This window comes from Nyctereutes procyonoides, unplaced genomic scaffold (genome assembly GCF_905146905.1).
Source record: "Nyctereutes procyonoides isolate TBG_1078 unplaced genomic scaffold, NYPRO_anot_genome, whole genome shotgun sequence".
Taxonomy (NCBI): Eukaryota; Metazoa; Chordata; class Mammalia; order Carnivora; family Canidae; genus Nyctereutes; species Nyctereutes procyonoides.
The window spans coordinates 6,483,145-6,501,228 of NW_026575125.1; the positions used below are offsets into that span (position 1 = coordinate 6,483,145).

General features: G+C 46.2%; 1 protein-coding gene across 5 annotated transcripts in view; it reads right to left on the reverse strand.

Annotated features, from left to right (window-relative positions):
* Positions 1-18,084, reverse strand: part of GPR143 (G protein-coupled receptor 143) — a 73,864-nt gene that overhangs the window by 44,383 nt on the left and 11,397 nt on the right. For 3 of the 5 annotated variants that reach the window (XM_055337503.1, XM_055337504.1, XM_055337502.1), the window contains exons 1-3: positions 9,008-9,306; positions 3,832-3,941; positions 2,911-3,005 (exon numbers count right to left, since the gene is read on the reverse strand). In XM_055337503.1, coding sequence (XP_055193478.1) covers positions 2,911-3,005; positions 3,832-3,941; positions 9,008-9,272 — 470 coding nt within the window. In that variant the 5' untranslated portion in view covers positions 9,273-9,306. Of the gene's footprint in view, positions 1-2,910; positions 3,006-3,831; positions 3,942-9,007; positions 9,307-18,084 lie in introns of those variants that run through there. The other 2 variants (XM_055337506.1, XM_055337507.1) reach the window with 1 other exon arrangement.

The window sequence follows — 18,084 nt, forward strand, 5'->3', positions numbered from 1 at the left end:
ACTGGGACAACTAGACATCCACATGTAAAAGAATAAATATGGACCTTTTCTTCTTCACCTACACACAAAAATTAATTTTAAATGCTTCAGAGGGGGGACCTGGGAGCCTAGGTGGCTCAGTCAGTTAAGCATCTAACTTTTAGTTTGGGCTCAGGTCATGATCTCAGGGGCCTGAGATCAAGCCCTGGATCAGGCTCCACACTCAATACTTTTCTGCTTTAAATTCTCTCATGACGGGGTCCCTGGGTGGCGCAGAAGTTTGGCGCCTGCCTTTGGCCCAGGGCGCGATCCTGGAGACCCAGGATCGAATCCCACGTCGGGCTCCCGGTGCATGGAGCCTGCTTCTCCCTCTGCCTGTGTCTCTGCCTCTCTCTCTCTCTCTCTGTGACTATCATAAATAAATAAAAATTTAAAAAAAATTCTCTCATGAGAATTCTGCCCCTTCCCCCCAATAAAATAAATAAATAAAACCTTTTTAAAAAATTAATAAGGGCAGCCCCTGTGGCTCGGTGGTTTAGCGCCGCCTTCGGCCCAGGGCGTGATCCTGGAGACACAGGATCGGGTCCCACATCGGGCTCCCTGCGTGAGGCCTGTTTCTCCGTCTCTCTCTCTCTCTCTCTCTCTCTCTCTCTGTGTCTCTCATGAATAAAACATAGTCTTTTTTTAAATAAAATTAAAATTAATAAATAAAATGAATCATAGACCAGGGCACCTGGCTGGCTTAGTCAGTAGAGCACGTGACTCTTGATTCTGGGTTGTGAGTTCAAGCCCCACACTGGTTGTCAAGATTAGTTATAAAGAAAAATCTTAGGCAGCCCGGGTGGCTCAGCAGTTTAGCTCCGCCTTTAGCCCAGGGCATGATCCTGGAGACCTGGGATCCAGTCCCATGTCGTCGGGCTCCCTGCATGGAGCCTGCTTCTCCCTCTGCCTGTGTCTCTGCCCCTGCCCCCCATGAATAAATAAATAAAATCTAAAAAAAAAAGCAGAGCAGTTTTTCTTAAAAAAATAAAAAGAGAAAATTAAAAAATCTTTAAAATGGGTAACAGACCTAAATTAGTGTTCAAACTTTTTTGTCGTTGTTGTTCCCAAGTTTTATTCAAGAACTCATACAAAATATTCCACATAAATGAGTTTTAAGCCTCATCTTGCTCATTTTCCTCATCCTGGTTACTCTGGAAATAATGCAATTTCTAAGTGTCTTTGCTGTTAGCAACTATGTACAATCCATCACGGAAATTATTCTACTTCAACTATTTTTTGGTGAGATATTTCAAATACCTTTTGGAACAAAGCACATTAGAGACACCTGAGTGGCTCAGTTGGTTAAGCAACCAACTCTTGGTTTCGACTCAGGTCATGATCTCAGGGTCATAGAATCGTACTCCATGTCAGGCTTCAAGGCCAGCTCTGTGGGGAGTTTGCTTGAGATTCGCTCCCTCTTTGAGAGAGTGTGTGTGCATGCTTTCTAACAAATAAATCTTTAAAATAAAATAAAAATTTTTAAAATATACTTAAAATATAGTACATCCAGGGGTGCCTGGGTGGCTCAGTTGGTTAAGCATCTATTTGAGTCTTGATTTCAACTCAGGTCACAATCTTAGATGAGATTGAGCCTTACATCATGCTCTGTGCTGAATGCAGAGTCTGCTTGAGATTCTTTCTCTTTCTCTCTCCCTCCACTGCCCCGCTTGTGTGTATGCATGCTATCTCTCTAAAATAAATAAATAAATAAATAAATAAATAAACAAACAAATAAATAAATAAATAAAATGTAGTACATCCATAAAACAGAATACTATTCACAAACGAATGAGAAGCAAGTACTGATGCTGCTGCAACATGAGGAAAGCTTGAAAATGTCATGCTAAGTTTAAGAAGCCAGACACAAAAAGTCACATATTGAATAATTCAATTATTCAATAATTCAATTCATGACGCAGTGCCCAGAGTAGGGAAACCTAGAGACAGAAAATAGGTTAGTAGTTGCCAGGGGCTGGAGGATAGGGGAGGGTAGAGAGGAATTAATCAATGGTAAAGAGATTGGGGGGAGGGGTGATGATTAATGTCCTAAAACTAGTTGGTGTGACGGTTGCACAATTTTGTAAATGTACTGAATACAATGGATACAGTTAAATGGGTAAACTTTATGAAACTGTTTTTTTTAAAAAAAGCAAACAAGGGTTCCATCCAAAATGGGGGGGCACATGCTTCCTGGAGCAGGAGTCAGGGGAGCTAGGCACTCACCCACCTCCCCACCCCCCGCCATCCAGCTTCCCTTTGTCACTTAGGCTCTCTGTATTTCTGTTGCCCTAATGCACACGCACATCCCAGCTGCAATCCCAATGCACAGTTCCTGAGAGCCTACTACGTGCCAAGCAGGAATCTCAAGCATTTACGTGTAGTATTGTGTTGACTGTCCTGTGACCTGATGAGGGAGTCCTATTTTACACCCAGGAAAACAGAAGTCCAGAGAGATTAAGCAGCTTGCCGACAGTTCCACAGCTGGTGACTACTGCATGGGGCCATACCCACTGGGCCATCCTTCACCAGGCGGCCACCTGCAGCTCCAGTGTTTTATACTTGGCATAATGTGTCAATACACACTTGAAAGAACTTTGTCCTCAAACCTTTAGATACAGTCAAATACTGTCTATATTCATGCCAATTCTTTTTTAGTATGTGTCCAAAATGCAAGTATTTAATCTATGGATCACTTATCATGGTTTAAAAAGCCTCATTTTAAATCTGCCTTCAGCCTTTTATAAAACTAAGCTGCCAGAGAGGTTTCTTGGAGAGGGGCTGGCTGACATCCTGTGCCTGCCATACTGACGAATATTTAGGAGCCTTCAGTGGTACCCCCAGCCCTCCATCATATGACACAACCCGGTTCTACGGGCTTCCTCTGAATACCTCTGTCCTGCTGATCTCCGGACTACCAGGTAGGCATCCACTGCATAGCAAAACAGCCACCAGAAGCAGGCGCTGTACAGCAGCTCGATCCACATCTGTAATCAGGAAGAGCCTGGCATCAAAGCTCCTGGAAACAGGCACCAGACTGCCCCACCCGTGAAATGAGCTGGCCTGAGTCAGGAAGCAGGACATGAAAGGCCTCAGGAGATGGTGCTCAGTCTGGGAAAGCAAGGGTAGAATGTGCCCCAGGGCGGTGTGTGTCCTGGTGTGCTCAGTGGGACTGGCCTGCGGGCCCTGCCTCCCTGGACACCTGCAGGTGGGGGAGATGAAGGCCTCACTGGCCTCATGTGCGCACCGTGCACCAGGGTCAGGGCTCAGGGCGCCTGGGAAGGGGCAGCTCTCTGCTGACAAGGATGGACTTTGGGCGGGAAAGGGCTTCCCAGAAGAGGGGCAGGAAGGGGCTCCATATGCTACAGGCAACAGGGGCCTGGTGTGCCTCCCGGGGTGGGCTGAGCCAGATGCTCCACTGCACACAGCTGGGAAGTAATGCGGGCAGAGGGGAGAGAGGCGGACGGTTCTGCACAGCAATACAGATACGTGTATTCAAATACAGGTTTCATTAAGTAGAATACATCCGATAAATCAGTAACTTTCTTCTTTCTCTCTCTTTTTGGCCAGCTGGTTTTAACTGCAGCTCAACCTAAGGTAAGGACTGTATACATGTGCTAAACTGAGCTGGCAGTCAGGAGCCCCTGGAGGGTTTGTCACTCGTAGACGGCCCCCAGCCCCGGCTCTTGATCAGCAGGCTCAGAGAATCTGCATTTCGGACAAACCCCCATGGGGTGACACCACTCTTTGGGGACCACAGCCTAAGAGGAGCACAGTGTACAGAAGAGGGTGACCAAAAGGCGGTGTACTTACTGCACTCCCCACACAGTACACAGCGGGCCAAACATCTGTCCCATTCACACTGGAGATGTTTTCGACGAGATCTGGGAATCCTAACCACACCGCAGATCGGAACAAGATACCTGAAAGAGAATCAGATGACACTATCATCCCGCGGGGGATGCATTCCAAGCCCCCCTCCAGTGGATATAGAAACTGCAGACTGTCCTGAATCCTATATATTCTATGTTTTTTTCTGTCACATGCATTCCTGTGATAAAACTCTATTTATAAATTAGGTACAACAGTTTAACAACTAATAATCCAATAGAACAATTATAACAATATACGGTCCCGGAAGTGATATGAATGTAGTGGCTCTCAACCTCTCTTACCGGATTCTACTCCTCCTTCTTCTCGTGCTATGTGAGAGGATACGATGACTGGGTGATGAGATGAAGCCCGGTGAAGGACGCAGGGCAGGGTGATGTAATGTTAGGCTACCACAGACCCTCTGACAGCACCTTCTGAGGAGCACCTGCTCCCAGACCACAGTGCACTGCAGGGTACCCACAACCATGAAACCAAGGCTATGGCTAAGTGTAAACTAGTGCACACTGTGACGCTCCTAATTCAGATCGAAAGCTCGTTGCTCTCTAAGAATAAGTAAATGAATGGATGAGTAGATAGGAATGCACAGAGAAAGAAATGAGGGAGGAAAGAAACACACAAGGGTGTGTGCAGAGAGACAGAGAAACAAGGAAGATCCAGGGAGTAATGATTTCGGTCACAAAGCCAGCACAGGCATTTTGATTTCATCCGAAACCATCACTACCCCCAGTCATATCCTTAATATCCTTATTTGTTTACTTGATATGAAGAAGCAATTATTTGAATAACAATCTATATTTCAGGACGCCTGGATGGCTCAGTGGTTGAGTGTCTGCCTTTGGCCCAGGGCGTGATCCTGGGATCCCAGGATCGAGTTCCACATTGGGCTTCCTGCATGGAGCCTGCTTCTCCCTCTCCCTGCGTCTTTGCTTCTCTCTCTGTGTCTCTCATGAATAAATAAATAAAATAATTTTTTTAAAAAAAGATCTGTATTTCTTGGCTATATTTTCAATGTCCGTGTCAACTATTCCTCACAGATGAAATAAATGATTGAAAAAGCACAATTCCGAAATGCAAAAAGATAGCTTTAAGAAAAAAATGCATTTAATATTTTCACAAATTAACTCTCGATGATTTGCTCTTGACTTTTATTATTTGTAAGTTTTCTTTGTTACTAGACCTAAATATCTAATTCTCCTCAAAACAGTATACGCCCTTAAGATATATATATATTAAGGCTCCTTGGTAGGTAATGTGACACCCTTTAAGCATATACTATGTAATATGATACTAAACGGTAACTGTAAACAGTACAAAGTTATACACTAAGCACTGAAATACACTAATTAGTGTGTAATATATTATTACATATACAATGCATAATACTTACTAAATAGACACTCATATACCATCAAACTCACACTGCATACTTCACTACCAAATATATATTATACAGTACATCACCAAACGTAAACTGTGTAATATACTCTAAATATAGGGTCACCTGGGGGCTCAGTGGGATAAGCATCAGCCTTCGGCTCAGGTCATGATGATCTCAGGGTCCTGGGACTGAGCCCCACGTAGGGCTCCCTGCTCAGTGGAGTCTGCTTCTCCCCCTCCCCCCTTGCTTGTGCTTGCTCTCTAAGAAACAAATAAAATCTTTTTTAAAAATGCACTCTAAAAATACAGTGTGGGGTATCCCTGGGTGGCTCAGTGGTTTAGTGCCTGCCTTTGGCCCAGGGCGTGGTCCTGGAGACCCAGGATCAAGTTCCATGTCAGGTTCCTTGCATGGAGCCTTCTTCTCCCTCTGCCTGTGCCTCTGCCTCTCTCTCTCTCTCTCTCTCTCTCTGTGTGTGTGTGTGTGTGTCTCATGAATAAATAAAAAATCTTTAAAAAAATAAAAAATAAAAATACAGTATGTGATACGCTACATAATATACACTAGGTAATACAATACTAAATTTACATTACATAACACACCACTGAAGAGAAACTATGGACACCAATAAAAGCTTAAGATAGATCTTCTCCTTATCAAGCACTGCTCACAAAAATAATGCTTTTCTTCTATAGAATGCCTTATCATTTTCAGCATCTAGCACTCCTCTAAGCCCTATAAATGCCCTACATATTTTTGTATTGATATAAGTTGATGAATGTCAACTTACTTTGGTAAACATTTCACAATATGTGTATGTTAAGTCATTATTCTGTAGCTCTTAAATTTTTACTCTACTGTATGTCAATTATATCTCAATAAAACTGAAAAAAAACTTCTGCCCTATGAGGTAGGCATCTTAAGTATTCACTTTTCAGAGAGGGGTCAGTCATCAAGCTTTCCCTTTAATTCTGCCTCCGTTCACTTGTCAAGATCATGCAGCTCCCTTTCCAAAAGCAAGAACATATACAAATATTTTTCCACTGATCCTTAAAAGATATTTGAGTGCATCTTTATTTCCACATATCCAAGCTACAGAAACGAAATTGCTATTAAGATGCTTTTCCAGGGCAGCCCCGGTGGCTCTGCAGTTTAGCGCCGCCTTCAGCCCAGGGCGTGATCCTGGAGACCCAGGATCCAGTCCCACGTTGTCGGGCTCTCTGCATGGAGCCTGCTTGTGTCTCTGCCTCTCTCTCTGCCTCTCTCTCTGTCTCTATGTCTCTCATGCATAAATAAATAAAATGTTTTTTTTTTAAAAAGATGCTTTTCCAGGGGTGCCTGGATAAGAGTCATACAGTCTTATCCAGGAATCATGGGTTCAAGCCCCACATGAAGTGTAGAGATTACTTAATAAACTTAAAAAAAAAAAAAAAAGATGCTTTTCCAAAATGTTTTAGCAGAATCAGGAAGAAAACAAACTTCTGATTTAATTAACCCACACCAAGATGATTTCATCCCTAAGAGAAAGGAAGTACTGCTTCCTGTCTGATTCTTCAAATCTGAGAAAGTGACTACAGGTTCCACAGCATTTCCTGGAAGTCAAGGTCCTTGAGGGTCTCCAACCACAAGAACACAGACCGGGAGAAGGGGGCCTTAAGACACATGGTCATCTCTACTGCTACCTGCCCAAGGCAGGGTAGGAGCTGCAGCCATCTCCTCAGGGCTCAGAACCAGTACTATCAACAGCCTTTGCTTCAAAAGCAAAATTACCAAAAAATACAATTCCAAAATGGTTAGCACCTGTCAGCCAACTGCAAAGTGTGGACTGTATCTGGATCTCGATTCAAACCAACTGTAAAATAGCATTTATGAGACAACTGAACACATAGTAGTGACATTAAAGAACTGATTTTCATTATTTTAAGGTGATAATACTAGTGTGATAAACATATATATTTGTATATTTAATTCTTAACTTCCAGAACTGTATACTGAGATCTGTATGGATCAAAGTACACACATTCTGGGATTTGCTTCAGATTAAGCCAGTGGAGAGTGTGATACCAGGATGGGGTGTAGACAGAGTGAGGTCATGGGTCCAGGGGTTCATTAAACAGTCTTTGTGATTTTTGTTAGAAAGTTTTCAAAATAAAACCTTAAACAAATGGTCAGCAATATTTAGTTAAGAGATCTGTAAAAAGTGCCATGTAAGTTTAATGCAGGGGGTGGCAAAGTTTTTGCAGAGGATGGATAGAAAATATTTTAGGCTTTATAGGCCATAATTCTCTGCCAACATCCACCTCTGTCCTTCTAGGGCAGACATGGCAGGAGTCAATGCACAAGTGTCTGGCATGGGGCAGCCCGGGTGGCTCAGAGGTTTAGCGCCAACTTCAGCCCAGGGCATGATCCTAGACACCTGGGATTGAGTCCCACATAGGGCTCCCTGCATGTGGCCTGCTTCTCCCTCTGCCTGTGTCTCTGTCTCTCTCTCTCTCTGTCTCTCATGAATAAATAAATAAAATCTTTAAAAAATAAAACAGTATGACATGGCCCTGTTTCCATAAAACTGTACTGAAGAACATAGACATTTAAATTTTATTGAGTATTTTGTATGCCAGGAAATATCTTTCTTTTGATTAAAAAAAAAAAAAAGACTTTAGGGCCACAGAAAAGAGGAAGCAGGCAGGATTTGTCATGGGGGCTACAGTTTGGCCACCTGTGGTACAAAACCCAAGCCTGAGGACGCCTGGGTGGCTCCGTGGTTGAGCGTCTGCCTTCAGCCCAGGGTGTGATCTGGGGGGTCCTGGGATGGAGTCCCACATCCAGCTTCCTGCAGGAAGTCTGCTTCTCCCTCTGCCTGTGTCTCTGCCTCTCTCATGAATGAATGAATGAATTAATTAATGAATGAATAGATAAATAAATAAATTCATTCCTAAAAAAAAACAAAAAACTCAAGCCTGACAATTTATATATATTAGGGATACATACACCAAGTTTTCTTCCTGATTCTGCTAAATCATTTTGGAAATGACTCTAGGTGTGTATATACACAAAATAATGTTAGTCTCTGGCAGAATTATAGATCCATTGTAGTATCTGTGTTTTGCTAACCTCCCCATCTAAAGTTTCTCCTAGTAAGCTTGCAATAACAAACTTTTTTTCCTCCAACAAATGTCCCCAACGCATATGTTTACTGCCTACCTTGTATGCGGAGTCCCCTGGCCGTCCTGTCTGGTACCTAGGGAGCCTCCTTTGATTTCATCCTCTAGGCTAGGACTATGCAGACAACCCGCCCAACCCAGGGGCAGTGCTCCGGCCCCGTGCACCGAGCACGGTGCAACCCAGCAGGTCCCACCCGGCCGGCCAAGCTCCCTCCCCAGGTACCTAGCAGGTCCCAACCTGTGGGCCACCATCCTTCCCCGGGCACCCGGCAGGTCCTAAGCAGGAGGCCACACTCCCTCCCAGGGCACCCAGCAGGTCCCATCCCGAGGGCTACGCTCCCTCCCCGGGCACCTAGCAGGTCCCACTCCGCGGGCCGCGCTCCCACCCCGGGCACCGAGCAGGTCCCACCCCCGCGGGCCGCGCGCCCTCCCCGGGCACCCAGCAGGTCCCAACCTGCAGGCCACACTCCCTCCCCGGGCACCCAGCAGGTCCCATCCCGAGGGCCACCATCCCTCCCCGTGCACCGAGCAGGTCCCACCCCGCGGCCGCGCGCCTCACCCAGGCACCCGAGCAGGTCGCAGGCGGCGGCGGCGCGCAGGATGCGCACGGAGGCCGGGGCGCGCGGCGAGGCGGGCGGGGCGGCGGGGCTCCCGGGGCCCGCGGGCCGGCGGCGGGGCAGCAGCTGCAGCAGGCCGAGCGCCACACTGCAGGCGCCGCTGCCCAGGCACAGCGCGTGGAACGCCCGCGGCTGGAAGCTCAGCACCAGCTGCGTGGCGGCGTCCCGCGTGGGGCAGCAGTAGGTCCCGAGGCGCGGGGAGGCCATGGGCCGTGCTGCCGGGTCCCAGCGGCCCGTCTGGGTCAGGTGCCCGCGGGGTGGGAGATCATGTGCCCGGGCCGTCGCCGCACCCCCGCCCCGGGCCCGCGCGTGCGGAGAAGGCGCTGCCTCGGCGGGCGGGGGGGGGGGGGGCTGCGCCCTCTGCTAAGGCCACGAGGGCTCACGAGGGTGAGGCTGGGTCCGGGGGAGGAGGGGTGCGGGGAGGGGAAGCGCCCAGGCGCGCAGGTCAGCCTTCCCCACTCGCGCCGAGCCAGCCCCCAAACTGCCATGTCGCCGTCACCGATCTGACCACGAACGCACGCCCCGTTTGCCAGCTCTGTCCTACCTGGGGCCCGGAGTCCCTAATTCTGATGCGTTACAGGCACCCCAACAAGTTCATAACCCCCGAGGCGGCGGGTGTTAAAATGGTGCTCTTTCACGCCCCCACTCCGCCTCGGAAACACCCGCAGACGTAGGCTTTTTTTTTTTTTTAATTTTTTTAAATTTATTTATGATAGTCACACAGAGAAAGAGAGAGAGAGAGAGAGAGAGAGAGAGAGAGAGAGAGAGAGAGAGAGAGAGACCCAGGCAGAGGGAGAAGCAGGCTCCATGCACCGGGAGCCCGACGCGGGACTCGATCCCGGGTCTCCAGGATCACGCCCTGGGCCAAAGGCAGGCGCCAAACCGCTGCGCCACCCAGGGATCCCCAGACGTAGGCTTTTCGGAGAAAATCAAATCTTAGACAAAGACAGAGGCACTTGGCCTAAGGAGACACGTCCACACTGACATTTTGCACTTCATTGTTCAGTGTTCCGTTTTCACTGTTTCCTTATAGGTTTTGGTATTCTCAATTAGCTTTCAAGAGTAATTAAAAAAAAAAAGCCCAAGCAGCCACCCTTTGATCTCTGTCCCCAATAAATGGGCCCCTCTCCAGGTTTTCTCCAAATCAGCCGAAGAGAAGGCATCCCCACTGTTCCTCCCTCCCCTCACTTATTAAACACCTAAATGCAAACACATGCACTCCCACCCAGCTGTTCATCTGCATTTCCACCGCCAGCTTTGCAACTTTAAGTAAGGCAAAGTTTGGGCTCAGCTCCTAGGCCTTCTTCCTGGAAGACCGCAGGACGGGGCTGCCCTGCTGGAATTCATGGTAGGCAGACAGGAGGCTGCACTGCCAGATGGGAAGCAGAGCCTTTAACAAAGGGCTGTGAATGCCAGCACTTCAAAAGGATCTGACCTGACACGTCTATTAGCAGGGGCAGATGCTTTGAGAGAATTCTGGAACAGACCAACATTGTCGAAACCGCAACCGCTCTTGGGCATTATACTCTTGCTTGTAAAAATAGCAGAAAACATCACAGAAGTATTCCCCACACGTGGATTTCCCAGTCCCTTAGAAAGCGTGAATCGGGCTATTTTGGACCACTGATCTCCTCCTTCCTTTGCTCCCAGAAAGCAGAGATTGCCTCTGGAGGTCAGTGTGCGGAATGGACTTCAAAAGATAAAAATGACAAAGGAGCATCTGTATCTTTGCCCTAATGCCCAGGATTTGCGTGGTCAATCCTTGCAAAAGTGCTACCGCATTTCAATCTCTGCTTTGTGCCCAAGCTGCACATAGCCCACCTCTCTGCTTCCCACATGCAAACCTGAGGGCTCTGAAGATTCAGGTGCCAAGTATTCAAGGATAAGGCTCTCAGGAGGGTCAGTAGTAAAAAGAGGGAAATTATTACAAACAAAGAGTCCTAGGCCAGATCGGCTCACATGATTAAGCTACAGATGGGCCTCAGAGCAAACCTGTGGAAGGATGGATAGGAGATTAAACTTTTTAACTGTCAGAAAGAACTTGAAATTAGTGTAAGAAATAAAACGAAATGGATGGAACTAGAGGGTGTTATGCTAAGTGAAATAAGTCAAAGAAAAACAAGTATGTGATTTCATGGAAAAAAAAAAAAACAGATGAACATAGGGGAGGGAGGGGGAAATAAGAGGGAAACTAACCACAAGAAACTCTTAACTCTAGGAAACAAACTGAGGGTTGCTGGAGGGGAGATGGGTGGGGGACGGAGTAACTGGGTGATGGGCATTAAGGAGGGCACTTGATGGAATGAGCGCTGGATTTTATGTGCTACTGATGAATCACTGAACTCTACCTCTGAAACTAATAATACACTATAATTGATTTTAAATAAAAATTATAAAAGAAAAAAACTTTTCATACAAGAATGCAACTATAATATGAAAAAGTAGACAGGTCGAGCACACACACGGCAGGTGGAAACATCTGGAAGTATGTAGATGTGAGAAATGCAAAGTTGATACTGCCCAAGCCAGTCAGCTGAACCCGAACACTGAGATATCTGTGCTGTAATCATCAGGGCCTTGAAGTGTATGATGCTCATTTTTGCACCCACTCTTCCTCCTTTCCTCCCTCCCTGGATCCCACCTTGCATTTTCAGTCTGGGCTGTCCAGGAAACACTCTGTTGTCTTGGCTTTCCTTTGCTCCACAATTCATAACTTGCACCATCCCACTTGATCAGATACACTAACTGCTGGCGTTTCTCTTACAGACAACTTTCTTTTCCCAGTGAGGTCCCTGACACCCAGAGGTCTTCATGGAAAGGACCGAGCTCCTGGGGAGAACCTCAGGTATGCCACAGAATGCAGTGAAGGAGGTAGTGGGGGGGGGTGTCTGTTGAGATGTACTGGCAGCATAAGTGAGAGCACGATTCACAAAAACAGTAGCGTGTTCACGGTGCACCAGTGGGCAGGCACTACACTTTGCATTTTACATTCATTGTCTTATTTAAAACACAGAATGAACCTTCCAGGTGAGCTTTACTAATCCTTAAACTGAGGTGGACAGTATGCAAGTTAACAGGCATGGCTATGTTCCAGAAAAACTTTATTTACAAAACTGGTGGAGACCTAGACATTTTGGCCCTGCAGGTTCTGGCAGCTGCCCCAAAAGGCTGGGTGCCTAAGGCCAAAATGCACAGAGGTTAACAGGTAGTGGGGCAGGCAAACAGGACAATGAAGGATGGGCAACAAGAAGCTGCTGGCACAGAAATTGGTCTTACATCCTCCCTTCCTCTGGAAGTTTGAGGAAAGGCTGGATACAGCCCTGAGCAACCAGCTGTGTTTCTTAGGAATTTATGGTCTCTATATAAATGTACCACTTTTAATTTGCTCTTCCTCCGAAATTCCCTCCTCTACGTACCTTTTGTCCAGGGATGCAATGATGTTCCCCGGGAAAAGCTTCAGTGCACAATTTGCTATAGGCTCTGCTTTCTAGGGAACCCAGGCTAAGACTCTGCCCTCCTGATCAAGGATTTCAGCTGGGGCAGCCACAGCCCTGATGGGCGTCCATCATCAGATGTATCAGTATTATCTTGGCCTTTCAATTCATTTCAACAGAAATTTATCGAGTACCAGGTATAAATTGATTGAAAAGATGAAGATACAGGCTGTGTCCAGTAAACAGGAGTGTTACCAGGCCTTAATAAGAAGAATATATAAAGGACAAAGGCACTGTCAGTGCCAAGTAAACTAATTAATCATAGATATAAATGGAGAAAAGTAGAAATAGATAGACACTGAGTATGATTTAAAATCAAATTGTAGGGCACCTGGGTGGCTCAGTGACTGAGCATCTGCCTCCGGCTCAGGTTGTGATCCTGGGGTCCTGGTATCAAGTCCTGCATCAAGCTCCCTAAGGGGAGCCTGCTTCTTCTCTCTCTGCCTGTGTCTCTGCCTCTCTCTGTCTCTCATGAATAAATAAATAAAATACTTTAAAAGTGAAATCGTACTTTATTTTTTTTAAGAGTCCATTTATTTATTCATGAAAGACAGAGAGAGGCAGAGACACAGGCAGAGGAAGAAGCCGGCTCCATGCAGGGAGCCCCACGTGGGACTCGATCCCAAGACTCCAGGATCACGCCCTGGACCAAAGGCAGGCGCTAAACTGCTGAGCCACCCAGGGATCCCCTGAAATCGCACTTTAAAGAAAACATTGAAATGATATCAGACTTGAGAATAAAAGTCATAAAGTGTAATGTGCATCCCATTGCAGATCTCATTGAAAAGCAGATTCTGGGCAGCCTGGGTGGCTCAGTGGTTTAGCGCCGCCTTTGGCCCAGGGTGTGATACTGGAGACCCTGGATGGAGTCCCACGTTGGGCTCCCTGCATGGAGCCTGCTTCTCCCTCTGCCTGTGTCTCTGCCTGTCTCTCGCTCTGTGTGTGTCTCATGAATAAATAAATAAAATCTTTAAAAAAAAAAAAAGAAAAGCAGATTCTGATTCTGCTTGTTGGGATGTTTGAGTGAGGCCCTGCACTTCATGAAACTCTGCATTTCTAGCAAGCTTCTAGGAATGTTGTTGTTGCCGATCAATGGCTCCTACTTTGAGTAGCAAGATCCTAGAGCTTGTATCTCAACCTAAAAAAAGGGAACAACCAGCCCACATTTAAAGGTGGGGAGGGCTTCCTTCTAAATGGCAGAAAAACTGATCAACATCCAACTAAGCCAAAGACCATTCCAAATGCAAATGATGAGTTAGGGCTGGAAGCAGGAGGTTAGCCTTGATGAGCAACATCCTTCCTCCAGGTACTGAAAGCCCCAGTGGGGGAGAAATGTTTGGCACTAATCTGGAACAGAAGTCAGGATGCTGCAGGGGGAAGACAGAGGCCAATAGGAGAGGAAGGAGGATAAGAACTGAAAGTGACAAAGGAAAGTGATTTTGAGTTGAGAAAGGGAGAATGGCCTGATGAGGTTCTCAGGTAGAAACTTTACTACTTTCACCCTGGTCTAGATAAAAGACACCCGGGCTATGCTATGAGAGACTCCTATGGAGGCTCTTTTTGCACAGCTGAGCGGTTCAGTGAGCTCAGATGGACCTATCTAATCCCAAACGACCCCACCTCCTTATATACCACTTAAAATGCTTTCTTCCTGAAGGCCAACTAACCAGCTGTTAAATAAGTAGAGCTCAAATAGAAGGCAAAACAGGATTTGCTTCACAGAGATTGGACTTTTCAATTCACAGCTAATATGCTGGAGCACAGCCATTCCACAAAATAAAAACCGTTAGTTACTGTGATGCAGTCTGGGCACCTGGGTAGCTCAGTGGTTGAGCTGAGCTCAGCTCAGGTCGTGATCCCATGACCCCAGGGTCCTGGGATTGAGTCCCACATCAGGCTTCCCGCAGGGAGCCTGCTTCTCTCTCTGCCTAGGTCTCTGCCTCTCTCTGTGTGTCTCTCACAAATAAATAAAATCTTAAAAAGTAAAACAAAGCACTGTGATACAGTAAACGTACCAAAAGTAATAGTAGAGAAAGTTGCAATGGACATTAGTGATGGAATAAAAACCAAGGAAAAAGAAAGCAAGAATATATTCAAAGCTGACTTGTGATTATGAATAGCGAATACTATTATTTTAAAAAATGTTTAGGGACACCTGGGTGGCTCAGCGGTTGAGCGTCTGCTTTGGCTCAGGGCGTGATCCCCGGATCCAGGATCGAGTCCCACATCGGGCTCCTTGCATGGAGCCTGCTTCTCCCTCTGCCTGTGTGTCTGTCTCTCTCTCGTTGTCTCTCATGAATAAATAAATAAAAGTTTTAAAAAATAAAAAATACATAAAATAAATGTTTAGTAACTAAGAGAATGCAGCCACAAATAAATGGGCAGGCATGAACTATTAAGGATAGTTCAGTGGTGAGTTAAGTCAAGGGCAATGTTTTCCATCTAAATCTGCATTTTGTGCTTTTTCGACATGTGTGTGCAAGCAGAATTCTACAATCCTTTGTGATAAGAAACAATAATTTTTCCATTTCCATATCTAAAGACATCTATCATTCTTTATTTTTAAAAATATTTTATTTTTTCATAAGAGACACAGAGAGAGGCAGAGACACAGGCAGAGGGAGAAGCAGGCTCCATGCAGGAAGCCCAATGTGGAACTCGATCCTGGGATTCCAGGATCACGCCCTGGGCCAAAGGCAGATGCTCAACCGCTGAGCCACCCAGGCGTCCCAAGACACACTGACAGCAGTCTTGATAATGACGAGTGCCAGCTTTTCAGTTCAATTCACCTCGTTCTGTATACTGACATTTGGACCTTTCTGCTCAAAGAGAGAAAAACGTTTTATTTTTAATGACTATTTCTAATGCCCAAAAAGGAATGTAATGATTTTGAGGCCCAATGCTCAGTTTGTATTCGAGTCAAATGACACTCAAGGACCACTAAAGGCAAATTATTTTACATAAATCTGCTGGCCTGCTGGGGATTTACCCCAAAGATACAGATGCAATGAAACGCCGGGACACCTGTACCCTGATGTTTCTAGCAGCAATGTCCACAATAGCCAAACTGTGGAAGGAGCCTCGGTGTCCATCGACAGATGAATAGATAAAGAAGATGTGGTCTATGTATACAATGGAATATTCCTCAGCCATCAGAAATGACAAATACCCACCATTTGCTTAGACGTGGATGGAACTGGAGGGTATTATGCTGAGTGAAGTAAGTTAATCGGAGAAGGACAAACATTATATGGTCTCATTCATTTGGGGAATATAAAAAATAGTGAAAGGGAATAAAGGGGAAAGGAGAAAAAATGAGTGGGAAATATCAGAAAGGGAGACAGAACATGAGAGACTCCTAACTCTGGGAAACGAACTAGGGGTGGTGGAAGGGGAGGTGGCGGGGGGTGGGGGTGACTGGGTGACGGGCACTGAGGGGGGCACTTGATAGGATGAGCACTGGGTGCTATTCTATATGTTGGCAAATTGAACACCAATAAAAAATAAATTTATTTAAAAATAAATAAATCTGCTGGCTTTACATAAATCTGCTGAGTGGCTTCAAAGTACACACAAACACACACACAAAAAAATGTACAAAATGTACATACAAAATTATCTCTTAATTGCTCACCCTTGGGGCACCTCGGGGGCTCAGTGGTTAGGCGTCTGCCTTCAGCTCAGGTCATGGTCCCGGGGTCCTGGGATTGAGTCCCACATCAGGACCCCCACAGGAAGCCTGCTTCTCCCTCTGTCTCGCTCTCTCTGTGTCTCTCATGAATAAATAATCTTTAAAAAAAATTACCCATCCTTAATTGACAGCCAAATTGGACTCCAAAAAAGTTGTATCTGTGCTGCTTTTAAAATCATAAATGATGAAAAGGATTTATTCAATGAAAAGTTGGTGAATCCATTCCAATTTGAAGTTATGTCCTGACTGTAGAGATGTTCTTGAATGTCTTATCTCCCACTAATGTCAAAACACATCGATGCCATCACAAGTTTTTGGTGGGAAAAGAGGTGACAGGCAGCACAGAGAATCGCTTGTATCTCTGAGGAATCGAAAGGAACAGGTATGCTGATGGCTGTTAGCAACTCCTGGCTGGCTCCCATCAGAGGACTGTATTTCCTCTTGATCTCGGGGTTGTAAATTTGAACTCTACATAGAGTATAGAGATTACTTAAAAATAAAATCTTAAGATCAAACAAAACAACGACTGGAAAGAAGGCCAAAGTCTAAAGCCTAGCTGGTTAGAAACCAGGTGGGGCATTTTCTGAAGTTACACACACAGTCTTCATGACTAAAGATGCAAGATGTAAAGAAAGATTTGAAATCACACCACACACACGAAGAAGGCAGCCTGACTGTAAGTGGCTGGAGGCCTCTCACGCAGGACCTGAGGTGAGGACGCACGTGGAAGGGTCTGTCTGGATGGGTTTCTGGGGAAGGCAGAAGCAGCGGAACCGTGTGATCCTGAAAGGGAGGCCGAGCGTAGATTCGGTGTCCAGTCCCATGACGGGGGACTTGGGTTTCATCCCACAGGAGCTGCAGATGGGTAGGCCATTGAAGCAATCTGCAATACATAACGAACTACCCAAATTTAGCAGCCTAAAGCAACACACGTTTATTCCAACCTCCTGGAGTACAGAGCGGATGCTTACTCTGTCTTTACAAACTGTTTACTGCCTTAGTACGTCTTGTAGTTCTTTGTTTAAAGCTGGACATGGGGGATCCCTGGGTGGTGCAGCAGTTTAGCGCCTGCCTTTGGCCCAGGGCACGATCCTGGAGACCCGGGATCAAATCCCACATCGGGCTCCCGGTGCATGGAGCCTGCTTCTCCCTCTGCCTATGTCTCTGTCTCTCTCTCTCTATCTGTGTGACTATCATAAATAAATAAAAGCTTAAAAAAAAATTCTCTTTAAAAAAATAAATAAAAAAATAAAGCTGGACATGGGGGTGCCTCAGTCGGTTAAGCAGCCGACTCCTGATTTTGCCTCAGGTCATGATCTCAGGGTTGTGAGATGGAGCCGCCTTGGGTATGGAGCCTGCTTAAGATTCTCTCTCCCTCTGCCCCTCCCCCTTAAAAACAAGCTTGACATGAGTCACAATGTGCTGGGGAAAAAAATCAAGATAAATAGGTGGTTTGTGGCGTGGTGGGGAGACTGATGGGAGGAGATGCAGTTCTACGACTGGGTCTGTCTTGTACTTAGCCTGTACCCTTGCCTGTGAACTTCCTAAATGACTCTTAATTGTGTGTCCATCCCCCCTACCCTCCCAGGGCCTTAGGTGGGAAAGGATGGCTGGAGCTGGTGGGAGTTGGATAGTGCCCCAGGACGGTCAGGTTCAAGTTTCTCTTGAGGGTATTGTTCGGAAGAACAGAATGATGCAGCATATTTAAAAATAGCCATGTCCCCCCTGTCTCTGCAGGAAGCGCAAGCAATTTTTCTCATTTTCACTGTGGGAACCCGGTCGACCTCCGGGAGGTAAAACTCACAGAAGCATGAGGACCCCTGCAGTCTGTAAC